This window comes from Eleutherodactylus coqui, chromosome 6, assembly GCF_035609145.1.
Source record: "Eleutherodactylus coqui strain aEleCoq1 chromosome 6, aEleCoq1.hap1, whole genome shotgun sequence".
NCBI classification, from domain to species: domain Eukaryota; kingdom Metazoa; phylum Chordata; class Amphibia; order Anura; family Eleutherodactylidae; genus Eleutherodactylus; species Eleutherodactylus coqui.
The window spans coordinates 107,795,608-107,823,565 of NC_089842.1; the positions used below are offsets into that span (position 1 = coordinate 107,795,608).

A 27,958-nucleotide genomic window follows, 5' to 3' on the forward strand; every position below is an offset into this window, starting at 1 on the left:
TCTGAAGAAGCCCTTAAAGGGGTTGTCCCGCGAAAGCAAGTGGGGTTAAGCACTTCTGTATGGCCATATTAATGCACTTTGTAATATACATCGTGCATTAAATATTGGCCATACAGAAGTTATACACTTACCCCCTACGGTGCTGGCGTTCCCGTCTCCATGGCGCCGAACGAAGCCTTCTTCTGCCTGGATTAGACGCGTTTGCACAGTCTGCCTCTTCTGTCCCGCTCCGGCGTGCTCGTGCCGCAGAGGTCTTCTGCGTATGCGCAGAAGACCTGTGCGGCGCGAGCACGCCGGAGCGGCCCCTTCAGCAGGACAGAAGAGCAGACTGCGCAAGCGCGTCTAATCCAGGCAGAAGAAGGCTTAGGTCAGCGCCATGGAGACCGGGACGCCAACACCGGAGGGGGTAAGTATATAACTTCTGTATGGCCAATATTTAATGCACGATGTACATTACAAAGTGCATTTATATGGCCATACAGAAGTGTATAACCCCACTTGATTTCGCGAGACAACCCCTTTAAGCACCACAATAGACCAATAGAAGAGAATGGGCCAGTGCAAATACACAGCAGGAAATCCCCGTTTATTCGCGCAGCCTCCTGCGTCCATTTTTGCGTGCGCAAATTCACACTGTATTTGCACGCACAAATATTTCCAGAAGTGTGTAAAACACGCGGGCGTCAGCGATCTGCGGTCCTGTAAGGTGCCGCGTAATTAAGCAATATGCTTGTGCCAGTGTGAATGAGCCCGTAGGACAACTGACAACAGGCGACTTGTCCGAAACCAGGCGGTAGAGGTTAAACACCCGGGACTCGCTTCCCTGATTCAACCTGATTGGTTGTTAGTGCCGAACTGGAGTGTAATATAGATATATGCACCCGGGACACACAGAGGGATAAAATGTCCTGCCCTCTCAGCGCCCTGTATACGTTTTCTATCAAACATGGTCTTCACAAACATGGCGCCCTGCTTCGCAGCACTAAGTTCCCGTCGGAGACAATTCCTGACAGGATGCACAGCCTCCCCCGCCAACGGCCCATCCCGTCTGCTGACGTCATATAAGCCTCGCCCAATCAGCGTCTAGTTGTAGCTGTGCAGCTGGGACAGGCTCCCCGCTCTCTGAAGGTTGGAAGGGTCTCACTAAGCTCCGCTCCCGCCCGGCGTCGTCATGTGAGTGTGCGGGGGGCGCAGCGAGGCAGCGGGAGGGTTACTGGGGTGTGGAGGGGTATTACCGGCGGCCGCTGCCACACTGCTGGGCTCCACCCTTAACCCCATGTTGTCTACTTCAGAGTTCTCTAACTTCCCTGGCTGCACTTTAACCGTTTGTGTGCCGTGTATATTATTCTGTAGTTGGGCTCTTCCTTATTAAGGAGTTGTCTGGAGTAACTGACTAGTCGCTGCAGGGAGTAAGTAGCTGCTCCTGTCTACCGATAACGGGGGTCCGGAGTGACTGGGGTATCTGCCAATAACGGGGGTCCGGAGTGATTAGGGTGCTGGGGGTCTGACTGTGGGGTATCTACTGATAATGAGGGTCCTGAGTGATTTAGGGTGGGGGGGGGTCTGATTGCTGGGGTATCTACCGATAATGAGGGTCCTGAGTGATTAGGGTGGTGGGGGTCTGACTGCTGGGGTATCTGCCGATAATGGGGGTCCTGAGTGACTGGTGAGGAGGTGGGGGTCTGACTGCTGGGGTATCTACTGATAGTGGGGGTCCTGGGTGACTGCGGTGGTGGGCACGCCTCTGCACTACCGCTCTATTCATTTCATTGGGACTGCTGTAGATACCGGAGTTGGGTGTGACCCCCTGCGCCATTCCTCTGGGGTACTCCAGGGCCCAGTGGTCAGACCCCCAGTAATCCGATGCTTATCAGCTGTTCTGTGGACAAGAGTAACTTCCTTTCATGGACCGGCCCCTCTTAAGCCTGCGATGGTGTTAAAGGGGCTTTCAGTAAAGTTTGTAATTGTTTTCCAATAAGACACTAACTTCTCGTTTCTTCTCAGTTATAAGCCCCCCCCCCTCGCTGGGCGGCTGTAAGGCTTTCAGTTTCTGGAGGTAAATAGGAATATTCTCATTCACTGAGCAACAAGTCCAGATATTAAACGGAAGCTGTCACCCCGTGGGCTGCCTGTCCACGGGTGTTTTTGCATTACGTTCCCCGCGGTGATAATCCGGTCGCAGGGAACGCAGTGCACCCTTTCCATAGCGTTGCTCTTGAAAGTGCAGCCCCCTGTCCACAAGCAGAGAATCATAGCGTGGAAATCCATCGTCTGGCTCCTGCTCTCAGGCGGCAGCAGCTCCCGCAGGCAGCCTTATGGGCATCGTACACTAAGTTCCATTGCTCATATGCCAGGTTCTGGGTAGTCCAGGGATGTAGCTGTATGCCTGTTCCTGTGCAGTCACCCATGGAGGAAGGCACATGGACCGTGCATCAGCCCCCTCTGCAGCTGTGCATGCACGCTCCTATAGGACGCAGTCTATGCAGCCTGTAGAGAGGAGGCCGCTGGGCTGGCACACTTGTTCTCTATGGCAGTCAGAGGCAGGAAATGCCCTTACAAATTATAGTCACTGAAAAGAACTAAAAAAACTAGCTTTTCTTAAATAAATGTGAAAGTATCGTAGCATGCCCACTATTCTATAATCATGTGTAAATCCCTATTGTCATCAAGGACCACACTTTCTGATATCACACAAGGGGGATAAAGGCTTCAAACCACCTAAAGCCGTCTCACTTCATTAATTAGACAGGGTCAATAATCACTATCACATGTGTATTACAGAGATTGATGATCTTGTATAATTAATGAAGTGAGACTGTTTGGGTTATTTACAGCACTTATCCCCCTCGTGTGATATCAGAAAGTGTGGTCCTTGATGACGTAATAGGAACTCTGGATTTCCCCGTGATCATAGACTAGTGGGCACGCCATGTTATCTTAAAGGGGTTGTCCCGCGCCGAAACTTTTTTTTTGTTTTTTTTCCAATAGCCCCCCTCCCCCCGTTCGGCGCGAGACAAACCCGATGCAGGAATAAAAAAAAAAAACGGCCAGTACTTACCCGAATCCCCGCGCTCCGGCGACTTCTTACTTACCTAAGTAAGATGGCCGCCGGGATCTTCACCCACGGTGCACCGTGCGGTCCATTGCTGATTCCAGCCTCCTGATTGGCTGGAATCGGCACACGTGACGGGGCGGAGCTACGAGGAGCCGCTCTCCGGCACGAGCGGCCCCATTCAGAAAGGAAGAAGACCGGACTGCGCAAGCGCGTCTAATCGGGCGATTAGACGCTGAAAATTAGACGGCACCATGGAGACGGGGACGCTAGCAACGGAACAGGTAAGTGAATAACTTCTGTATGGCTCATAATTAATGCACAATGTACATTACAAAGTGCATTAATATGGCCATACAGAAGTGTATAACCCCACTTTGTTTCGCGGGACAACCCCTTTAAAGCTTATTTAATACAAGTTAACTTTTAGTTCTTCTCCGTGACCTTGTTCTCTATGGCAGAGCGTCCGCACACTTGTAGGGATGGCTCCACTGCTGGAAACTTCCATGGGTGAGTATAAAAACTACTTGTCCGGGCTTCTAACAACTTGGCCTATGAGCGCCATAACTTGGTTTATGGTGCTCATGGGTGGTAACGGGTTCCTATTAATATCTCTGCTTGTTTTCACTGAATGAGAACGTTCCTGTTTACATCCAGAGACTGAAAACTTTTACAGACCTATTTTTTCTCACACCTAAGGCCCGTGTCAGAACAAGTGTGTGCGTTTACGGTGTGTTTTTGCAGAACGGGTGTTGCGTATTTGTGGACAATTTTATTTATTTATTTTTTCTTCTACTTTTAGCTTGTGCAAACTATTTGTAGTTTAGCGCACACAAACACGCAGTGATGCTCCCAGCTGTTGGGGCGCATGCAAATATGTCCTTTTGAAGGAGCTAAGAGTTTGCCTTAGTCTGGTCTAGCCTGTCCCCTGGACTCCAGACTGATGCGTTGTACCGGCCAGGAGAGACCTGCTGACTGTCTACACTAGATAATAAAAGTTGCAAATCTATTTGCACGCTGTATCTATACGGATGTCACAGTCCGCGGCTTGTGTGGTTAAAAACTACCATTGGGATTGCGTTATTTCTCGCGGTACACAGTCTAGCTGATGCTTAGACAGGTCGCTCTCACATACACTGCTTTTTACCGCAATTAGCGCAGCGTTTCAAACCCCACGGTACAACGCTCCTATTGATTTCAACTGCGCTTCGCAGACCAACGCTGGGACGTGGTATTACTAACACCGTGATTTTTGAGCGCTGTCTGCTTTGTTTTAGCGCTTTTTAACAAACCTCATCACCCATAACAGTTATGGAGTGCGTTACGAAATTGCCCCCTAAAGCAGTTGTCATGCTTTAACCCTTGATGGTTTATCAGATGGCTGATGGGAAAACTCAGATAAAATTGCCTGCTATCAGGGAATGTTGGGAGTTGTAGTTCTGTAACAGTGTCACAAGTTGTAGTTACAAGCGTCAGCCACTGTAATAAGGTCGGCACAAAGACTTCCGCTCCAAATACAGAGGTCGGAAGTCTCTGTGTGTAGTGGCCAGCGCCTGTAACTGCAGGCACGGCTCTTGTTGATTTCAGTGAGATCTGTGCCTACCGTTACAAGCGCCGGCCACTACCCCTGTGTGTTTGTGGTGCTAATGGCTAGTCGGTTGGGGTCTAGAGCGATGGACCCCAGCCGATCAACTATTGAGGACCTATCTAGAAAATCATGCAGTTTAGTGCGCAATTGCATGCAGACATGGTGTGCATTTGAGCACTCCCATAGACGGATGTGCAAATGTGCACAAAAATAGAGCATGTGGTGTATGTTTTCATGCTTGTGAACATATAGCGCAAAAACACTGAATGTAGGTGACCTTTTTGAAAACTGTGGGTTCTACCCTCTGCAGTCTGCGCAAGAGTGACTTTGCATGCGCGTAAAACCGCCCGTCTGCAGGAGTGTTAAGGTCTCATGTCCACGGCCGGATCGGATTCTGTATGCGAGAGCCCGCGGCTGAGGACCTGTCTGGGTTCTCTATTTTATTTTTTTTGGTACTGCGGGTGTGTGCAGAAGCATCGGCCGGCGCACATGTGCCGTACAGGGGTAGTGGCTGGCGCTAGTAACTGCAGGCAAGACTCTCATTGAAATCAATGGGAGCCATGCCTGCAGTTACAAGCGCCGGCCCCTACATGGGCGGTTGTCGCGGAGACATTTGGCAATTCTAATTCGCCCGTGGACATAAGGCCTTAAACGGTTGGAACCCCTCAGCCAAGCCACGTATTTCTGGCACAAATTGCCCACAGATTTAGCCTTGGGCACAATCTGTATAGGGAACTTCTGATGCAGGACCGCTTTAGGAAGTGCCACGTCACTTTGGGCGCGGCATGCTATTCAAATGGAAAGTCCCCAAAAAATCAGATGCCTTTGAATGCCCTCTTCAGGCGTGTTCACACAAGCATGAGTGCATTTTGGTCACGCCAATAGACCTTGTGTTTGTACGACCGGAAATCACCTAGGCTGGGTACCCACGGGACGCATTCTCGGCAGAAATCTTGTGGTTTTGCCGCAGTGAAAAACCGTGAGATCTCTGCTGGGAAAGCGCAGCTTCAAAACCCGCAGTGCTTAGCCGTAACACTTAGAGCGGCTCGGCCGGATGCTTTTTCGTTGCGGTCCGCTCATCCATAGAGAGGAGCGTGGCAGCAACTGGGGGGGGGGGATAGACATGCTGCTGCCTCGACAGATTGGCCGTCCTGTGTGGACAAGATTTTTGACAAATCTCATCCACATGGCTGGCTAATCCCGGAATTAGCAGCCGCATGCAGGGAATTTCCGTGGCAAATCTGCCCTGTGTGAACCCAGCCTTACACCTCCATTTTTTTTCGGTCGCTCCAATATAGTGTTTTTTTTTGTTTGTTTTTTTTGTTTGTCTTTTGTGTCTGTGCAAATGCATCGTGTGAATCGCATTCATTTTGTGCATATGTGTGCAGCGAATAATGAAGTTTCTGCATATACGCACACCCATCGATTTCATTGGTCTCTTGTGGTGCGCAAATGTGCACCAAGATGGGTCATTTTGCACTTTTTTTTTTTCATGCAATCGTGCATCCTATGAAAAAATACGCTCAGTGATTGTAATTAATGTGTTCTGTTCCCTGCAGATTATGTGCGCAAAATTTACACATGTAATGCGCAGTGCAAACTCTCTCCCGGGAACGTGCCTGAAGGGTGGACCTACGAGCGTATGCTGCCACTTACTGCGTATTATACACAATATCAATCGCACATGGACTGTCAGTTGTGCCTCTTGCATACAACACACACAGATCGTGGCGTGCACTATGGTAGTTCGCCTACACGCTAAGGTAGTGTCATCGCGTACGTGCTGTGTGCTCTCCAGCGAGCAACTATGGTTGTGTGAGCGAGCCCTAAGTCTATGTTCACACGGAGCGGAAATAGTGCCGAAAAACCACTTCAGTTGGAAGGATGAAATCTACTGCAGTTCTGCATCAAAAACGACATAAAATTCCATACCAATATTGCGTTTTCGTGTGGGTTTTTTTTCTTTCACACGGGTTTTATGTATTTTGTGCAGACTATTTGTGAATGCGCCACAAAAAGGCCACAAACTCCGCTGTGCTGACATGATGACTCTTGCCCAACGTCCAGATCCTGGTAGTATTTGTTACCCTGGAGGTGTCTGGTCTATGTCGGTCATGCAGAACACACTAGTAACCCTCGCCCCGGACCGGTAGTTATCGCTCCTCGCCATATCCTGTATACAGGTAGGAAGTCTCCACTGGCCATGGTAACCCCACGTCAGATATAAGGGGCCCCTTCAGTATTTATCCCTTTAAATGGCTTCTAATAGGTGGAGCACTGCTGCCTCTTCCGGGCGGCTCGCCCCACCCTTAGTGTATGTAATTACTGGGTGATATCTGGCATTATGCCCCATTAACCATGTGATTGACACTCCCTTGATTTCAGTGAGTGATAAGATGCTTCTCTCTAGATGTAGTGTTTGCAGCACAGATATATTTGGGGTCTTACACGCTTGACTGGCTATTCTTACGGTCAGCTACAGTGATATACGGTATATGGGGGCTGCAGTCACTGGATAGTAAGTGAAGGCAGGCGGCTGTTAATAAAGCGGCCAGCCGCCTCCTGGCACGTGCGTGTTAGCGGGCCTCCTCACATGACCAGCTCATGGCGGATCATCACCACCCTCTGGGCTTACAAAGCTGTTACATATCTCAGATGCTACGCAGCAGTATAAGATGTATGGAAGGCTCTCGGCACACTGCCATTATTACACTCATTGACTACAAAAATAATAGTCACGCAGGGACGTCAGTTGGGGTCTGTTTAGACACGGGGTCTTGCCACCAGAGGTCCTAAAAGTGCTTCCTCCGTTGCCCTATATAAGGCTCTCAGAGGCTACTTGTGTGTCGTGGACCTCTTGCTGAGAGGCTGCTGACCACTAGACGCACTCACACATTTTGCCCACTTAACAGACTTGGAATGAGTGTCAGAATGGTGTTTGTTTTTTTTTGACAATTTGCCCGCCACCAAGGATGTGCTTGCCAAGCTGTTAGGAGGTGTTGGGTGCAGCGGTTACATGAGGGCACACATGGTGAATAGACAGCCCTATCAGACTGCAAGTAGAGGAGCTTTTGATCCACCAACAACAACAAAACTGTTCACAAACACAGAATGGGATTTGGTGTCCCGGCAACCATTACATGTCCTGCCATTAACAGCCCAAGGCCAGCTTCACATGACTGGATTCCTATTGCGGCATCTGTACGCAGGATCCACAGCGAATCCTATTGAAGTCAATGGAGGCCGTCCGACCCGCAGCCCATATGCAGTTAACATCGCGTATGGACCGCGGGTACCCACGTCATCGCTTGGCGACGAGCCGCTGCAGTCATATGCAGTTAACATCGCGTATGGACCGCGGGTACCCACGTCATCGCTTGGCGACGGCGTAGGAAATACAAACACTTAAAGGAAAAAAAAATCAGTACCGTGCATGACTGACGGCGAGCCGCCGCAGTCATATGCAATGCAGAAATGACAGGTACAGGGTCAGCTGCAATCCGCAGATTTATTGCCGATCAAGCATTTTTGGGACCTGCTGGGGTGCCAGCTTCAACAGCATGTGTGTAGGATGTATTGGCTCAGTTGCAACATCTGTGGGCAAATGTGCCCTAGGTTACCATAATGAACCTGTATGCCTCCATGCCCGATTGTATATCTTCATGTAGCCAGGCTAGAGGTGACCCAACAGGGTACTAGAGTCTTCTTTTGAATTTTATAGCTTTTCCCAACAAACTTGGGCCACTCTCACATTCGTCCAGTTAAATACCAACTGGAACCGTGGCATTTTACTGCAATTTCGAAGGGGATATTTTCCCCCTGTAACTGGGGCTCTTATGGATGCCCCAGCTACAGTGGGAAAGTGTCAAATAAAAACATGTGAATGTCCCCCAGAGGTCTTACATGACGTCATGGGGGACATGGATAGTAAAAAAACATACTTGCATAAATAAGTAAAACTAAATTACAAAATAAAACATATACATAAGAAGAAAAAAATAACCCCAAACTGTCGCTATAAGCGCCCTGTAATCCAAAACCATACATAATGTCCAAAACAAAATGAGGAACCCGTTCCCATAATTTATTTTAGCATAAATATACTAATTTAAAAAATAACTAGAAATGTAACTTTTTTTCCCCCAATAAAACTAAAAACCAGAAAACAAGTCAGTAAAAGATTTTTTTTCTTTTTAATTGCCCTATATGCCACGGGGGAAAAAATGCAGCAAAAATAATTTTGGTAGCTAAAGGGAAAAAAAATAGGACCGTTAAACCACCACATGGGGGGAAATCCCTAAAGAGTCTGGTCCTTACGGTACAAAACAGCCTGGACCTTAAAGGGTTAATATCCATGGGAGCGTTGTACCACGGATAGTGCAGCGCTCAAGACACTGCTAATCGTGTGTACGCCCTTATAATGGCCCTCTAATATTGTAATCACCCATATCACTACAATCACACATACAAAGGTTCATTTCTTTTTGTCATGGAGTGTATTCCCACTTTTCCACGAGCCGTAAGAGAAGATGTTTAACTGCAATCTGTTGTACTTTGTTCGGAGAACTTTTTTTTTTTTTTTCTTTTTGACTTAACAGATTAGTCAGGTTTTCCTAAATGACAGTTTTTTTGCTTGGCATTTGCAGATATACAACTGCAGAATCATTACCCTTTTCTGATAAGCAAGTGAAACCTGATGCAAAAGTAACGCTAGTGTGAGCGGAGACTAATGTGTCACTTATTATACAGAGCTCCCCAGTACTACACGGGTAGCCCACAGCTCTTCTGGCAGAACATCATGTCTGCCAGGATGCTTCTGCTGTTGGCACAAGGCAAGGACTCTACATGTGTGCTTCCAACAACGTATAACTAGGACAGGGAAGAAGGCGGTAAGGATGTAGCAGCTATAGCCTGCACTGTCGGTGGGGCCGGCCACAGTGAATAGAAGGCACTGGCTTGTACTCTATAGGGGCAATTTTTAGATAACACTGCTGACAGGGAGGCGACAATGAGTAAGTTAGGGGGAAGGGACTTGTTTGTATTGTGCCAACTTATTCCACAGCGCTTTCAGGTAATTTAGTTTATTCTGAAGCTGGGTTATGATATTACTGACCTTGGGAGGCTTGAGTGAACATTGAGCCGCTACCTGAGCCATTGAACACGCAACCTGCCTTAACACTCTGCGCCACACAGGGCCCCAGTTAGTAACCAAGACCTCAGCTGCTGCAGAATCTCTTTGCATGAGATGCTAACTTTCACTTCCTGCTTAAAATGGAGGTTCTTCAGCCTCTACAATGAAACTTAAGAATTCGCTCATTTCTACTATTTTAATTTTGTATTTTTTTTAGTGTGTATTGTGACTGTAAGGTCAAATTAGTTCTGAATTACCACAGATAATCACTATGGGCCTTTTTCCCAGTACTGTCACATTGTAGCTGCATCGGCTAATCTTGCGGCCAGGAACTGGTTCTTGTGCTGTGATTTGACTTTGACCATTATGATGCAGCAGCATAGTCTCCTGTTTACAGCAGGGATACAGGGTGTACTCTGGGCTGCAGCATTTCCGGATGAACCATGTGGAGTTTTGCCAAGGAAATTCCTTGCACCAAGTTGTACCAGCAATATTGGCAGGGGTTCATAAAGATGTGCTGCCTGCTGCCATCTAGTGGATACTTGTTGTATTGCAGTTAAATATACACGAGAGTTGTAGTAGTGCTGCTTTGGCCATGGTAACCTTTTGGAATGGACTTGCACTTTGTGTGAGCACTGAACATGGACTCAAATAATAAAAGTAGACAGAAGAAATACTACTGAAGCGGACCACAATCCTCTTGACAAACTTCCTTTATTTCTCTATGGCAGATGACTGAAGGGGTCTTTCTTCATGGAGAATGGGGCCTGATGTGGCTGGTTTACTATTGTAGACAGGAGGGGGATCCTGTTAGAGCAAGGTCTTCTGCAGCCTGAGAATCTTAAAGGGGTTGTTCATATGCCTTATCCTCATAGGAGGGAATCTCCAGCGGAGGACCTGCTGTGTGTCCAAGAACAGAGACTCTTAGTATGAGAAGCTTCCTTCCTAGCTGACCGCCTGCCAACCTGTTGTTTTTGTAACGCTGTGTTGCCATGGCGGGATAAATGTCAGGCTGGCTGCAGCTTCACATGGTACAATCAGCGGTCCACTGGTGATGTCAAGAGCGAGACTTGTGATCAGCTGATTGTGCCAAGCCTCACGTTCTCAACAGGAGATTAAAATTTAGTTAATGTCCTTCTAATTAGTCTGTTGGGTGCTGTACCCTTTCAGTTGCAAGTCTCTCATAGAAACTTAGGAGCCAAATACAACTTTTAGTTGCGAAGTTTAAATGCATATAGAATTATTAGGAATGACCTATACACATCCACAGTGCAGCCTCCCAGCATAATGTGCGGAGATCATCCAGAGAGTGGCCTACGGTATAAGCTCATATTTCTGTTTCCTGCTGGAACACGAGAACAAAACTAGAATGTAGTGCCCATTACACGGGCCTGTAATGGAATCTGGGCAGGATATAGAGGAGGGGTCAGGCTCATGGCTACTATAGATGTAATTCTCTTGTGCACTGACTGGCCGGCTGCACATGACCAGGTTGGGTTCTGCATGCAATCCAACCCTGTGCCCAGCCGGCGTCCATGAAACTTGTCATTAGGTCTTCCCTGTACTGTACACTTCTTGTCACAAACCTCTGACCACCGTAAACATATTGTGCGATTGACTTGTGTAAAAGCTTTTGGTTTTTGTTGCACACATGTAACTTCTGTTGACCCCCATTTTATGGTGCCTACAAGTCTTTTGATGGTGTTTAATCAATGATATGATTAGAAAAGTTCAATTCTAGGGTCTTTGTAGCTTGTTTTTATTCTGAGGGCATACACTGTGGCGTAAATATGTTGCTTTAACTTATCAAACTTTTACAGCTGCACCGATACTAAGTCTTTGGAATTTATTTTTTGGCCGCTTTCACACGGGCTACAAAATCGTGATTTTTATCATTATGCAACAGCACAGCAAATCTCATGTATGTGAAGCCCATTAGGGATGAGCAAGTATACTCGCTAAAGGCAATTGCTCAACGAGCATTGCCTTGAGCGAGTATCTCCCCGCTCGAGACAGAGGGTTCGGGTGCCGGCGCGGGGGAGAGGTGAGTAGCCGCTTTCAGCAGGAGGGAGTGGGGGGGGGGGAGGGGGAGAGAGATCTCCCCCCGCAGCTCCGTGCCCGCTGCTGGCACCCGAACCTTCAGTCTCGAGTGGGGAAGATACTCGCTAAAGGCAATGCTCGCTCGAGCAATTGCCTTTAGCGAGTATACTCACTCATCTATAAACCCCATGCTTTCCAATGGGTTCCTTCACATTAGCGATGTGTTGTAGGCTGCTACATTGGAAAAAAAAAATAACGCGGGGTGCTGAATATTGCTGCGATTTGCTATGGTTTGTAGCCCATTAGAGATGAGCGAGTATACTCGCTAAGACACATTAATCGAGCGAGTAGTGCCTTAGCCGAGTATCTCCCCGCTCGTCTCTAAAGATTCGGGTGCTGGTGACAGGTGAGTTGCAGGGGGGGGGGGGGGGGGGGGGGAGAGAGAGATCTCTCCCCCGCAGCTCCCTGCCCGCCGCCAGCACTCAAACCTTTTGTCTCAAGCGGGCAGGTACTCGCTAAAGGCAATGCTCGCTCGAGCAATTGCCCTTAGCAAATATACTCGCTCATCACTACCTGTGACGCTTCATGAATGCTGGAGCCAAGGCACTGACGTTACTCTGCCCTGTAACAAGGCACTTTGGGTTTAAACATTTGTAAATGTGGCGGGGGCACATATGGATCCAATGCGATACAGGGATTAAAGGGTCACAATTGCTTCCTCATACCTAAGTGGGAGGGGTGTACAGATTTAATCCCCATTATAAATCAGTGCTGAAAGTTACAAGTCGGAGGCTCGTCTGCCTTTATGTCAACAAGTCCTGTTGAGACCCCAACAATTAAACCTTATAGGGACACTTGTAAGGACTTCTATAACCATCACACAAAGCCATTCAAGTATCAAAGCGGGGAGGAACGGAGGGGAGATTTCTCTCTCCCTCTTCCCCGCGCCGGCCCCCGAATCTTTAGAGACGAGCGGGGAGATACTCGGCTAAGGCACTACTCGCTCGAGTAATGTGCCTTAGCGAGTATACTTGCTCATCTCTATAGCCCATGTTTTCCTATGAATCCTTCCTTTGTATCGCATAAAAATGTGGTTTTCACGTGATGCAACTTTTACATTAGGAAGTCCTACTGTTTGTCCTTAAAATAACCCCTAGCTACATTTATTAAAAAAAAAAAAAATGCAATACATCACTTTTAACAGGCGCTGCCTGCTTTGCCGCACTTGTCTGTAGTCTTCAGCCACTGATTCCTGGTCAGCGTGTTCAAAATCCCTTCCAGAAAGCACTGGCTCTGATTGGCTGAGCCGCAGCGCTCACGAACCTATCATAGCCAGCTTTTCCTGGAGGTGGGGATTTTGATCCTCCAATCCAGGAAGGGCTGGCAGAAGACTAAAGACAATTGCTGGAGGTGAAGATTAGGGTACGTCAGGTTAGGGTTGTCTGACGTACATTCTGACTGAAACTTGTACAGCTCCAATGTCAGAAGATGTTTGACAGGGTATTCTTACCATCTATTGCAAGCCACTCCGCTCTCAGAGCCTCTCACACACACTGGCTTTAGCCAGTAGATGGCACTGTTGTATAACAGTAAAAAAGAGAGCCTTTTAAGAAACCCTGAATCCAAAATTGGATTGGAAAGGGTTAAAACCTCTCAAATCTCCGGACCCAAATGGCTTCTCTAATGGTTATTATAGAAAAAAAAATACTGTTCCCTTCTGGCCTCCTATCTGGTGATGAGGTAATGGATAAGGGTTCCATTCCCTCGGAAATGTTAGAGGCTCTTGTCAGTTTATCCAAACCTGCCAGAGAAACTACTTCCCAGCTAATTCTCATCACATTTCCTTTTTTTTTTTTTTTTTTTTTTTTTTTTTACTAGCCAGATACAGAAAAGGCATTTGGATTCACTGGGGTTACTTAGAGGCTACCTTAGGGAAATGTGGTGTCTCTGGTTCTATTAAATCTACGATCTTGTCATTTTCAGCACATCTATGCAGGTTTTTTCATCTGGGTGTATTTCCGCTTTATTTACAACCTCTAGCTGAACACTTTGTCTGAATTAGGACATGGAACTCACAATAGGACTATATGCAGAGGACCTCATCTTGGCTTTAACAGGCCCTATATCCTCTTTAAAACAGGCCCAATGTATAATTTCTGATTTTAGGGAAAAACTTCACACTATAGGGTAAACAATACAACCTCTTGATTGCTGCTGTTGGGGTTGATGATAAAACTAGGTAACCTGTAATGAATTCCTTCCAGTATGTATACAATGACCATTCCTACCTTATCTAGGTAATCCTTTTAATGAGTCCTAGTTCCTATGCATTCAACATAAATTATTCGTTCATGCTTAACCACATTTCACAACTCTTAAACTTCTGTAAACCCTTTATTTCCTGGGCACGAAGGATGGCAGCGGGTAAAATGATGCCCTTGCCACGCACTCGATACATTTTTTAGAACCGTATCATTTTTCTATCCCAAACGCCTTCTTCATTAAACTACAGACTATTCTTAACTATTTCATTTAGGGCAGCACTCGCACTAGAATTACGTCTTCCACTTTAGCTAAGCCCTATGATATAGGTGTTATAAAAGCCCCTGACCTTAACGTTATTTACACGCAGCGATTTTAGACCAAATCAAACATTGGTGAACCTCTTCGTATAAAGAGCTGCTATCGATTGAGTTGTTACCCATCTTGCCCCCCTGATTTCTCTTTTGGGGGTTAAGTCTCCCCCTTATCGTCTCTCTGCTTACCGAGCTTGCTAATATCGCCCCATGACTGGCAGCAGTATGTCTCGCCAGTATTCCTGGTTCCGATCTCGGCCCTTATTTTATATCCTCCGTTCTCAGACTTGGGGTCTGGGAATCTCTGGTTATAAGGGAAAATTGGCCATTTTTTATATGAAAATGAATTCCATAATAAATGTTACACTTTGTAAGTTGCTACCAATACCCAGTAGTATGTTTTTTTTTTTTTTGTCTTTCTAAGATTGCAACACGTTTTTCAATCCCTAGATGTTCAAAAGCCTACTTTCCCCAAGTCTGCTTCTTTTTTTTTTTTTTCCTTTTGCCTATTCGGACATCCAAGGTCACTTCCATCTTTTGTGTGTGTGTGTGGTTGGTCTCCCCTCCCCTCCCTGGCCTCTCAAACAAATCTCTTCATATGCATCCCACAGCTCATTGGTATGAGCCCTCAGACCCGGGCGGTTACTGCTCAGGTTTATTTTTTGTTTCAAAATTTCAACAAAATTTATTCAAAAACAAAAAGTAAAATGTTACATAAGCCCTCTTTGATATACATGAGAAAACTGTAAATCTTTCATAGCTTCGTCTGCTGGAGCTGTGCTTGCCACTAGAGGGCAGTATTGCTGCATCCATTCTGCGTGTCCCAGCTAAAGCTTTCCTAGAAAGGCTGTCGGTGCACAATCCTCTAGTGGGAATGTTTTTACGGATAAACCTCCATAATGGGGTAAGTTAGACTAGAGCCCCCCTGAGCCGTTCTGGCAGTGTGCCCGCATTCCTGCTCGTGTGACTGGAACGTCCTCTGCCCCATCTGTGGGCCATGCAGACCCTGGTGAGCAACTCTTGTCAGCCTGAAATAGGATCCGCCCGCAGAGGCCGGCTCTAGCAGCGGACACCGCCGTGCGTACACATGCTCTGTCGCAGTCTTGTCTGTACTGCAGATGGACTCGGCGGCACACAGTGCAGATTATATTTTTCCTGCACTGTTGCTAGATGCCTATGTGGACTCCGGCCTGTCTGCAATGTTCATCGCGGAGGGGTCGTTAGTTGGAAAGCTTCGATTGACTACAATGGAAGTGATCTGTGCAAAGCCCCCTTCCACAAGCAGAAATTGCAATTGCTTTCTGCTCATGTGTAGGAAGTAATGGGTGGTATTTACTGCAGATTCGCAGAGCGGACACCGACCGCAGGTTCCACAGCAAATATCCACCCGTGTGAGGGAAGCCATATACTAGTGCATCTGCGCATCATCACTTTTGTGCAACTTGTGACTTAGAGAATTCGGTGCACATAAACGAACCTACCAGCAGAGGGCAGTATCAGAGCCAGAAAGTGTTTTGCAGTGAATTGCCGCTGTGGAGGTCATGTGGCCGGTACTTGTGTGTTCAGTAATCTGAATGTCTGTACTGATGGGGATGCATTTACAAGGTGATCTTTCACATGATATTTCTGTGTGCTGCCAAATGCAGAGGGGGGGGGGGGGGGGGGGGGCGGGGGCCTGTGAAATATCCTGTGTCTTGTCACCACCTACACTTCTGGTGGCAACAAGATACACTAATACCTTCCTAGGGTACCAAATTCATTAGTAGCTGAAGAGCAGTATGTAGAAGTCTATATGGCCAGTACTGCTCACATGACCTATCGTGGCCAATCAAAGCAGAGTGAATGTTTTAACTAAACACACACTGCATTAGTATAATTAGTTGGAGAAGCAGTGCAGCCATCTTTCTTTATGCAGTCCTGGATGGTCACCTTAAGGGGTTTTCAGGGAGAATACTACTGACCTAAACTCTGTCCTCAATAGTTGATTGGCTGGGTCTGTCGCTTGGGACCCCAACCGGTCAGCTGATTGTGCGCCCGCTGACAGCACTGCAGATACACGGGTTGGAGCTAAAGTAGCGGAAGTCTCTGCTCCGACCTCTGTGCAGTGGCCAGCGCTTGTAACTGCAAGTGCAGTTCTCTTTGACATGGTAGCCGTGCCTGCAGTTACAAGCGCGGCCACTACACAAGAAGTTGGAGCAGAGACTTCCACTCCGACCTCTGCGATGCTGTCAGCAGGTGCACAAATACAATCAGCTGATCTGTCAGGGTCCCAAGCGACGGACCCTAGACAATCAACTATTGATGACCTATCCACAGTAGTCTCCCTGGAAAACCTCCTCTAAGAATAAAATCTGTGGAGACTACTCAAAACATCGTGGCCAAATCAACTGTAGATGCATATATAATAAATTGCATTACCTGTGTATAGGCGTGTGGTGATGGGAGTGCAAAACTGTTTGACATGTTCAGAAGTACATGACAAAATGTGACCCAGACGTACCAGGCACAGGGAAACATCTGGTAGATGGAATGTACATACATGAGAAGGCAATGGGGAATCCTAACAGGCCCCCGTGTACATGCCTGCTATTACAAGGGTCTTTGTATGTAATAACGCCATTGCTGTGGTTTTTGAATGGATACATTGTCATTACTCCCTGCTCCTGTGTGTTCTGCACATGTCACTTTGGAGGTTTTTTCTCTAGCCTGGTGAAGGGTATCTTACTTACCTGAGGCCTTGCACACAAGTAGCTAGTTCACCAGTGGCTTTCCGGCAATCGGAATACATATTTGGCGTGCTGATGTATCTTATGCCCATGTGGAGCCGCACCTACATACCCCACATGGAGAGTTGTGCGGCTTGAATACACTTAGTCTTCACCTCAACCAGTTGTACAGAAGTGGAAATGCAGCCCAAAATCTCTCAGATGTTGCATTTAAACGTGCATAGGGCATTGTTTTGCTTGGTAAACCATGGTTTTCCCTAATTATTTCCCTGCAAATCCTAGTGCGGGCAGCTATCAGTCTGTAGAGGGAAGCGCAGAGTGCTCCAGTGGGAACACAATGGTGAAGCTGTGCCCGTCAGATACAGATACATTACATTACGATGGTTGCATGCAGCCCTGTAGAACATGGAGGAGTCCGCAGTCTTGGGCTCCCTGCTGACCCTCTATCCCCAGACTTGTCTTCTGCAGCGGAGTGTCTCCCAATCGGGTCTGATTTTGTAATAACTGTTGCTAGTTTGCTGTAACTTTGCGCTGTCATCAGTCTGTGAACATTACTCAATCTGGGGCACGTGGGATGTACAGTAGTGGTTTAATGTTTGTTCCGTGTTCCAGAGCAAACACGTGTTCTCTGGAGGCCAGCAGCCCTGCAATTTACATGTGGAACAATCTGTACTGTACTTGGCTGTGTTTCAGAGCTTTAATAGAAACCTCCTCCTGGTTATTGCTTCAGCTAGACAGGGTGAAAGTCTGTGTACTACCGCCATTACATGCCGTCACACATTCCTATACCGCTCTGCTTCATGTAAGCTATGAGCTACACAGGCTTGTCCGGAAGCTGAGTGTAAGCTCCTATGGCAAGAACTCAGTCTAGCTGTGATTGGGAGGCTGCATGCACACAGCTGTGTTCTCAGGAGCTTATGGCATCAGAGGGGAACAGGGTAGTGTTTTGGGGCTTCTGAAGGTGGGACTTGTCTTGGATTAAACAGAATGAATTTCTAGAAGTGCGGCTAGGTTTTACAAGGTTGCGTTATGGCCCTGAAGGGACAGCAGTTTTTCTTGTGTTTTTTTTTTTAGTAATTTTATTTTGATGGGCCTTGAACTCCTGGTATAGCAGCGACCTGCGCTTCAGCATCTTACACTTGGTGCTCTTGTGATGGCTTTTACCTGCATGCCAGGGGCATGGAGGGCACACAGCGGGATGCAATGCGTGCCAACAAAGCCACATTATCTTAACGTGCGTGTGCGTAACATGCACAACGATCATGGCTATTGTGTGTTTTTGCGCGCTGTGTGAGGCACTATTGGAAGTAATGTAGTTAGTTGCTGCGTATAGTGTACGTAATGCACTGTAAACGCTCGTCCCAGAGAGCCCTTAGGCTGGGTATAACGGGGTGGGTGGAGGGGTTGTGCCTAATGATTCACGACACATCTTGAAGCACAGGCCTCTTTATAAATGGCAGAGAATGGATAAAAGGACACGGATCTGACTCTATCCACAAAGAATGAGCAATTAGAGACCTGCACTCCCGTACAGACGTAGAAAGTAATGCGGATGGCACACTGTGAGAACTTGGCTTACAGCATTTTAGGACATTGTAGTAAAGGGCGTCTGACAGCTTCCTTTATGCCTCATAAGCTGCACTTATGGACTTGTAGGAGCTGACCTGCTGGGTCCGGGGATGGAAGGCTTCCCCTCAGTTTCCCTTGTTGTATGTTGTCAAAGCTACCGTTAAATGCATCCAGCAGAATACTTGTGCATGCATAGGATGAAATGACCGTCCGCCTCCTTCAGTGCACGAGCTATGTAGTCTGATGGATACATTGCTGCCATGGTTTTGACCAATACACAGCAGGGAAGGCCTCCGGCACACTAGCGTATTTGGGTCCATGTTAATATACAGACAGCACACGCACCCAATACAGCATACAAGGCTATGCACACTACAGTTTTTTCATATGGACTGATGGGAAGTTTTTTTTTGTTTTTTTTTCTCTTTCCTGTGGACCTATTCGTATCACAGATGAGAATTAGAACATGCAAATGCATGTATTAGAGAGCAAATAGACAGGTGTCTGATATGAGTTGTGCCCCAACAACTTGGACACAACCCGTGCATCTATAGCAAGTGTACTCTTGGCCTTAGACGACCGGCTCAGGACACCCTGGACAGACCACCAGTAGAGAGGATCATCCAACAAGCAGCTCCAACAATTTTTTTTGGAATTTTTTTTTTTTTTTTTTTTTTTTTTTTTTGTCTGCTGTCCAGAGACAGGTGGCAGCATCATGTAAACTATTTGGGTATACTAATAAATCACAGGCTGAACATAAGCCAACAGTGTGATGCAGCAGCCAAAAAGGCAAACACAATTCTGGGATGTATTAAGAGAAGCATAGGGTCTAGATCATGTGAGGTTAGTATCCCCCATCTACTCTTCCTTAGTCAGACCTCATCTTGAATACTGTGTCCAGTTCTGGGCACCTCACTTTAAAAAGACATAGACCAACTGGAGCAAGTTCAGAGAAGAGTCACCAAGATGGTGAGCGGTCTGCAAACCATGCCCTATAAGGAACGGTTAAAGGATCTGGGGATGTTTAGCTTGCAAAAAAGAAGGGTGAGAGGAGACTTAATAGCTGTCTACAAATATCTGAAGGGCTGTCACAGTGCAGAGGGATCAGCCTTATTCCTATCTGCACAAGGAAAGACTAGAAGCAATGGGATGAAACTGAAAGGGAGGAGACACAGATTAGATATTGGACTACTTCTAGGGTTCAGTTTCACACAAATCATCCTTTTGCTCTGATATTGTAATCCCTTGTATCACCGTTACAATCGCACATAGAAGGCTTCATTTGATCCCAACCACTCTTTTTGTAGGTCTGTTTTTGTGTGTTTTAACAATGAACCTATATGAATGTTTCGGTCGCTGCTTCCCGCACGCTGCGGCACACCTTCTGAAATGCTCTGCTGCTTTCACTAGGAGTTGAGGTCTTTCTAGTTCTCCCAATTTTCAGCAGACCTGTTTTTGGACATCCATTGTAGTAGTTGTTCCCCATCTATACCAAAATAAAGGCAAGAAAATTAACATGTACAGTTTTTCAGAGCCTGGGTGACCGTTTGGAGAAAGTAGGGAATCATTGCTCTGCCAAAAAGCAAGAGGTTTTATATTTACGGTGCCGCTGAATATAATTGCAGTTCCCTGTAATCTGCCGTACTCTATGGAAGCTGTTGGTAGATTTCATTGGTAACAAAGGCAATTGGTCCACAAAACTCTCTGCCCTGTGATCACTACTTCATATCACACGCCTTCAGAGGGTTAACCTCTGTGTGGCCCTTATTAGCAGTCTTAGCACATATGTTCCCCGGCATATAAAACCCTGAAGAGCAGAACAAACACGCCTCCATTATGTACATAGTTGGCATTGTCTCTGGGGTAGAACCTGTTGGACGGGGATTTTACAGCTGTGCTGAGAACATTTAGTTTACTTCTCCTGTGACACGCCAGCGATCCCTTCCCTGAGGCGGCTATTATGTAACCGTACAGTACCGGCTGGAGCACGCTGTACTGTACAGCTGTGAGCACATGTCTTCCCGTGTTACTGTACATGAGATATTTATAACTACGGGATGAGCGAGGTCTCCGTGTACCGGGGCGCTCCCTTGTCTTATGAGGATGTCACTTTCTTACATATTCCTCTGTACTAGTAAGGAGTATAATTGTAGCTGCTGATTAGTCCCCAGACTTGCTCATTAGGGCTACAGTAAATGCCCTGTACAAAGCTGATCAAGGGGAGTTGTGCTGGTGATGGACTAATGCAGTGATGGCACTCGGTCTCTAAAAGGTTCGCCCAAACTGCAAAGTGCCAACACATCAGGGGGCGGGGCTTATCACAACGTATGATTTTTACCCTTGTTATAAAGGGCAGGGTTGTTTCAAAATAGACAGGGTGCAGATTTTTAACTGCTTTTTGGATATGAAAATACTGCAGAATGTCCTCAGCGGAAAATGCTGTGGAAAATTCTGCAGCATTTCCGCACCTAAAAAGCAGTCAAAATCTGCACGCTGTCTATTTTGAAACATCCCTGCCCATTTCTGCAACATGTAAACATACCCCAGTGATAACGGGGGGCAGAGTAGCCCTCAGCGTCCGCATCTAGCTCGGGAGAGAACAGTGTGGGGGGGGGGGGGGGGGGGCGCGCTGTCTGTTCTATTTTCATGCATTTCTGCATTTTAATAACACTATGCTTTGCCAACTGAAATCGTGTGTGTGTGTTTTTCTTCCAGTTCTGGCATTTCAGCTTCCTTAAATTAAGTTTATAACTGTGCTGTAAATGCAGTAAACGCTGGGTTAAAAAATTTTTTGTTTTTTTTTTTTCAAGCACCTGTTTGAAAGTGGCCTTACTGAATGAAATAGAAACTAACCCTATTTTTACAGATCCATTTTCATTAGTTCATAGAATCGTTGTTTTTTTTTTTTACCCAAAAGAGAAGAGAAAAATGTAACATGTAAAAGAATGTTGGTATGAACATGCCTTACGGCTCTATACATACTTCTATTGGACAGTGTCAATCATGGGTTCGGTCTAAATGCTAAAAATTAAAGGGGTTGTCTCACGCCGAAACGGGTTTTTTTTTTCTTTCAATAGGCCCCCCGCGAGACAAACCCAAGGGATGGGTTAAAAAAAAAAAAAAAAAAAAATTTATCACTTACCCGAATCCCTGTTCTGCGGCGACTTCTTTCTTACCTTACCAAGATGGCCGCCGGGATCTTCACCCACGATGCACCGCGGGTCTTCTCCCATGGTGCACCGTGGGCTCTGTGCGGTCTATTGCCGATTCCAGCCTCCTGATTGGCTGGAATCGGCACACGTGACGGGGCGGAGCTACGAGGACCAGCTCTCCGGCACGAGCGGCCCCATTCAACATGGAGAAGACCGCACAGCGCAAGCGCGTCTAAAATCGCCAGAAGACGGCGAAATTAGACGGATCCATGGCGACGGGGACGCTAGCAACGGAGTGGGTAAGTGAATAACTTCTGTATGGCTCATATTTAATGCACGATGTACATTACAAAGTGCATTAATATGGCCATACAGAAGTGCTTACCCCCACTTGCTTTCGCGGGACAACCCCTTTAGGTAGTGCAAGACGCTGCGCTATTTCTGCTGGTACAATTATGGAAACCAGATGGAACTCCGGTATAGTCAATTGGTTCTATAAGGCACCGCTGGCTTTGATGGATTGGCAGGTCGGTTTTATAACTTAGTAGGAGAATAGTGTATGAATGTACAATGCCTAATAACTAGTAAATGGTGGCATTGCACCCCTCGCCCAAACTGATCGTTATGTCGTAGAATAAGGGTGTCATAAAGTGTATACAACTTTCAGGTGACTTTGCAGAACAAAAAACATATTGGTCAGTTTCAATTCTGAATCTTCCCCCCCCCCCCCCCCCCCCCTTTTTTTTTTTTTTTTTTTTTTTAAAAACATCATGTTTCTGGTGGGATCTGTAGAGCTACATGGATTTCCAGCTACTCGGCCCCCCAGGTGGGGGTTGATTGAGCTGACTGGGGGTGGATTTCTCCAGCCAGTCAGTCCCCTGGGTCTTACACTCCTGTATATTAGGTGCCTGTATCTCCAGAGGGACCCCTTAAGGACATGGCCTATTTTGGGCTTTAGGACGCAACAATTTTTGGTAGATTTTAATCTCAATTTTTCAAAAGCCATAACTTTTTTTTTTTTTTACATAGCTGTACATAGCCGTAATTTTATTTCTTCAATATTTGTTTTTCCCGCGCCGTCACTAGGCGATGATGCGGGTTCCCACAGTTCATAAGAAATGTTAACTGCGTATGGGCTGCTGGTTGGATGACCTCCATTGACTTCAGTAGAGGCCGTCCACGTGGCGTCCACAGCCTCTTTTCTACGTTTATTGGGTTTTTCTTGTGTGCTGGTTTAAGCAGATATTTGCTCGTTGCTGAAAGGACATTGATTCTGAGATCTAATCCGAAGCATTTGGCTTTCTAATCCTTGTGTGGTCCTTTCAGGTCATCCCCTGCAGCACCCGGTGATGCTGCGAGCAGTAACCGGCGCCTCCAGCAGACACAAGCTCAGGTCGATGAGGTGAGTGTCCTGTTCATGTGCTAACCAATATATCACCCTCTGTCCTGCCATGTAGATAATGTGCCACCTTATTATCCACTGCCGTCATCTCCATTCCAATTTATTCAATGAACTGCGGCGGTTGTAAAAGGCCTGGCAGGAAGGGGTTAAAGCGTCTGACGTCGGCTATAGAGCAATATTATTTCAGTCAGTTGATTGCTGTGTCAAGAGGGTAGCGGCGCTGTCACGCTGCAAGCATCTCCACAGCAGTGTTCACAGACCTACTTCTGAACAGACGCTTTATTTATCCCGCATCATTCAAAGCAGAGGCTGTCAGATAATTCATGCAGAGAGCCGGCTTCCGGCAAACGTCTATTTTTGGCGGCCCCTTTTGTCCAGGTTCTCTGTATCTATATGTATTTGTATTTATTTCTCGCTTCTGTCCTGCAGCTCCAAATTACTCTTCCTCCATTTCTTGCACCCAATTACCTAACGTTTCCTCGCATTGTGCGTCAGCTGATCAGATAGATTTTGCGTTGAGCGATAGAAATTTTGAAGAATGGATTTTCCCATTCATAATTTTCAAGATTACTTTTGCAGGAAGTAATTCATGGTCTGTGGAGTTTAATGAGGCCACATCTGAGGCAAGAGAATCCAACTCTTGCTGGACGAAGCTGCTGAGCCACGGTCCGTTCTGTTGTGGCTTTTTATTGTAACCTTTTGGGTCTATGAGGCTTGTACGGTTGGGGGTTATTTTCTCTCTTCCAAAGGTAATATGTCTGCCCTATGCAGGCTTTCCAGATACACTAAAAGTAAATGTCCGAAATTTTTGGTGCCATCATTGGAAGCTATGGCTATACAATAAAGCCAGGCTTTGACTTGACACTGGTTGCTGGATTCTCTGTGTTTTCAACGTGCGCTGCGCATCCTTGTCTTGGCATCAGCCAACCTGTAGAAATGGTTTTTGCATATTAGTTGAAGCTTGTTACAGAGCTTAAAGTCTGATTAGTGTTAAATTATAAAAATCTGCCTCCCTGCAGTCACCACTAGAGGGAGCTATGTGAGTTTATAAATTGAACTGCATAAAACAGATTTCTATAATCTGTATGGTGTAAACTCTCCCTACAGGCAATCCCTTTTAAATTTTAACACCTTCGTGACCAGGCTGTTTTGGGAATTACGTTTTGTTTTTACTACCTTTCCACAGGATAATTGAATAAAGTATCATTTACACGCAAAGAGGATCGCTCAAAAGATAGGGAGATGACAGTTTGAGCGATCATTTTGCATAGGCTGCTAATGGGCACTAATGTCCATTAGTAGCTTATTAGCTTCATTTGCATGTAAATGAGGCTCCCTTTGCTGTATGCAGATAATGGCTGTCAGAATAATCCACAGATCAACATTTTGATAGTTCCTACCTGACTCCGAGACCCGAATCAACAACCCCGCTGGTTATTTAATGTCTCTATCCTGTAATGTCATAGCCCTCTAAAAATATATGTAGTCCCCTCTTAAACTCCTCCTATCTATTTTTGCCATCTCGCAGAAGGTCTGGCTGCTGAGTCCCGAGTACCCCTGAAGGAATGGAGTGGTGATCATACATGCATACTTCCACTCCATTCACTTCTGTGGGACTGTCGGAGCTAGCGGAGTACAAGCGTTTGGGCTCTGTCACGTAGAGCTGAATCAAGAAGCACTCCATTCCTTCAAAGACCTTTAGGACCCCCATTCTCCATCAGTGGGGGACCCAGTGGTCTAATTCCACTGACCAGCTAGTTATCTATCCTATGGATAAGGATCACTTTGTAAGATTGCCCCTTTTAAGATATAAGCTCTTTCTTTAGGTCCCACTATGGAGTAAGACCATGTGATCTTTTGACTACTCATGTATTACTGAAGCAAAGTACTGTATTATTGTCTGTCAGGCCCCCAGCTGCCTTTACAATCCATCAGCATCCCATAATTGCACTGCAGGGACATCGGTAAAATAACGTAGAGTGGGGCCTCTTCCTCTGTTACTCCTTACTATGGACAACAATGACTGCATCATCTAAAGCCTAACCCCGATGCCACCCCCCCTCAGCTGATGGCTCTGGCGCAGCTTCTGAGTCTGTGCTATGCCCACAACATAACTGTGTTGAAGTCTGTAAAGTGGTTGAATTTACGCCTATGCAGGGAATTTGGAATGCTCTCTGATAACAAAAAACACAACCTTGGCGTTTAAGGGTGCCTGTCAACGGGTGGTTTACCGCCGGCGAATCACGTCCTCTGAAGCCTTCCATAGCGCTGCTATGTCAAGCGCCGGCCCCCTGTCCACGAGCGGAGAATCATTACGATTTGACCTTCTCCTGCTCAGCAGGAACAATAGTCCGTCTTTGTAATTGTAATACAACCCAAGCTTATGTCCCTGTTCTACCTCCATACATAAACTCTGAACACCCTTTTTACTTGTGAATATTTCTTATTCAGCTTCTTTTACCTCCTTTTGAAATGCTAGGTGGTTGACATCATGAGGGTCAATGTGGACAAAGTCCTGGAGAGAGACCAGAAGCTTTCTGACCTGGATGACCGAGCAGATGCTCTGCAGGCTGGAGCTTCACAGTTTGAGACCAGCGCAGCCAAGCTGAAGAGGAAGTACTGGTGGAAGAACTGCAAGGTAATGCTCTCCTCAGCAGTCCAAGGGTCACTGGTAACAGTAGTGGCTGCAGGTCAAGGCTCTATGGGTGTCTGCAGAAAGCTGTGCACCATAGAACCGTAGATGGGAATGCTGCAAACTATCTTTCTTAAATGTGCAGCTGCTTTCTGCAGACGGGCTACAAGTTGTCCTGTCTTATACCGTGGTAGCTGATGACCAGTAACATGGGGAGCTCACTCGGGACATGCTGATCCGACTCTTCCGCTGGTTCATTAGAAGCCAGCACAGAACTGTGGGCTTGGGTGACGGTGCAGTGCCCCCTGAGTATCGGAGGAGATCAAGGCAGTCCTGCCTGCACCATCTGAAGATGCCTGTCAACTTCTCAGATGTTGAGCATGCAGCTATTCTTTCTGGCAAGTTCATACAGCTGCACACTAGGTTTGGCCAAGTGTGCTCATGTTCTCAATAGAGAAAGCGAATACAGTCAGCTGTCAGGATGCCTTTTTGGAGGCTTATCTCCTTTTTATAGCGAATGATCAGGCATGTTAAAATTTGATATGCCTGATCCTTCTATTCACTGTCTGGTCTAAAGAGAGTCCATAAATCGCCATTGTATATTTAAATGTTTGGTGGCCAACATTAATCTAATATGTATGGCCACCCTTTAAGACTGGGGTGGGTGTGCTCAAAAATGTACCATATAGGTGTCCTTGTGATCATAACTACTTGGCACTCAAGTGCACACATGATGGCTTGTTCTGTTAATGTATAACTGACTAACCCCTGATGCTAAAGGGCATTGGGGAATACATACAGACTCTGGTGGTGGGTTTGTATGGAGCAGGAGCTGAGCCTTTGTACATGGTGAGTGACGGGTGTGACTACTGACACCCTCTTGCAACAGCCTCGGCTGGTGTTCATGCTGATTGCAGCTCTTAAGCATTTAAATGCCACTGTGCCAACACCAGCATTTAAATGTCCCATCAGAGTTCAGGTGTCCCAAACAGCCCCCTGGTAACATCAGGATTGCGGAAATGGTTGATCACACTGGATAGAGTAAATATTTCTAGGTTTTGTCTATCTGCAGATGATCAGCTTACAGATGTCTCACCTTTAATAATGATGCCTCTCTCAACAGATGTGGGCGATATTAATTGCAGTAATTGTGATCATCATAATTATCATCATTGGTGAGTAGACAACTTGCATAGCCGGGTCACTGAGTTACAGCTACCTTGGTTTTCATCTCCTGCGTTAGTTTCTGATCACTTAGAAGTATGCTACCTGCTCATGCCAATAGAGGGGCATGCCAAGTTGGGAGAGCCTCTTCCCCTTGCCTACATATACCTCTGGGAATGGGTTTTAAATAGTTTTTGGATAAGAATTTCAAGTTATCCCCCAATTACAGGATAGCGGATAATTTGCTGATCGGTGGGTAGTCTCGCCACTGAGACTCCCCACTGGTCTCAAGAACAGGACTCCTGTGTCCCGCTCTCCTGTCGCTGCGGCGGTTGCTTCTTCCCCCTCAGTGATGTCACTCTGAAGTGCATGCTGCACATGCGTGGTCAGCACTCCATGGGGCTGACGGAAATGCCTGTTTTATCTGGTCGTCTCCTCACTGTGAGGGTGCAGTAACCCCACAGTGATGGGCATTTGGGACATGGGACCCCATTCTTGAGATCAGCAGGGGATGGGGAAAGACTTGAAATTCCAATACAATCCTTTTAGGAGGAGACCCAAAATATTAATTGACAAATGTAACTGTTACATCTGCTTGTACAGTGGTGGTTATCTACTTGTTAATCTCTTGCAGTGTGGAGCGTTTCCTGATGCCCTGATGGGAGATGTCAGCGGAAGTTGGCCTATGAGACGCTGAAGTTCACCTCATCCAATCTGCTGTAGCCAAAAGTTTATAGTCTCAAATCTCTATTAGTTTAGTTGTCTTTTTTTCCTCTTTCTTGTTCAGAGTTGAAGTGCCTTTCCTGGGAGGTTGTACACTCCACTTTTAAATGCTATTGAAAAACTACTGCACATTTGCACGGTCTTAGCACAACTTGTTCAGGTCGACCCTTTATCACTGCTCTGGTGATTGTAATTATTGCTTT

The 27,958-nt window shown here is 46.5% G+C and overlaps 1 protein-coding gene across 1 annotated transcript; it reads left to right on the forward strand.

Annotated features, from left to right (window-relative positions):
* Positions 1-1,049: 1,049 nt before the first annotated feature.
* Positions 1,050-27,889, forward strand: VAMP3 (vesicle associated membrane protein 3). The gene is made up of 5 exons (XM_066607354.1): positions 1,050-1,173; positions 23,161-23,236; positions 25,716-25,874; positions 26,992-27,043; positions 27,667-27,889. Coding segments are annotated over exons 1-5 (306 nt in total). The 5' UTR covers positions 1,050-1,171; the 3' UTR covers positions 27,684-27,889.
* The last annotated feature ends 69 nt before the right edge of the window (positions 27,890-27,958 follow it).

What these genes read in the sequence shown, in the direction of transcription:
- VAMP3 (XM_066607354.1), top strand. An exon ending in CACAAGCTCAGGTCGATGAG is followed by an intron (nt 23,237 to 25,715) that starts GTGAGTGTCCTG and finishes TTGAAATGCTAG; the next exon opens with GTGGTTGACATCATGAGGGT. An exon ending in ACTGGTGGAAGAACTGCAAG is followed by an intron (nt 25,875 to 26,991) that starts GTAATGCTCTCC and finishes CTCTCTCAACAG; the next exon opens with ATGTGGGCGATATTAATTGC.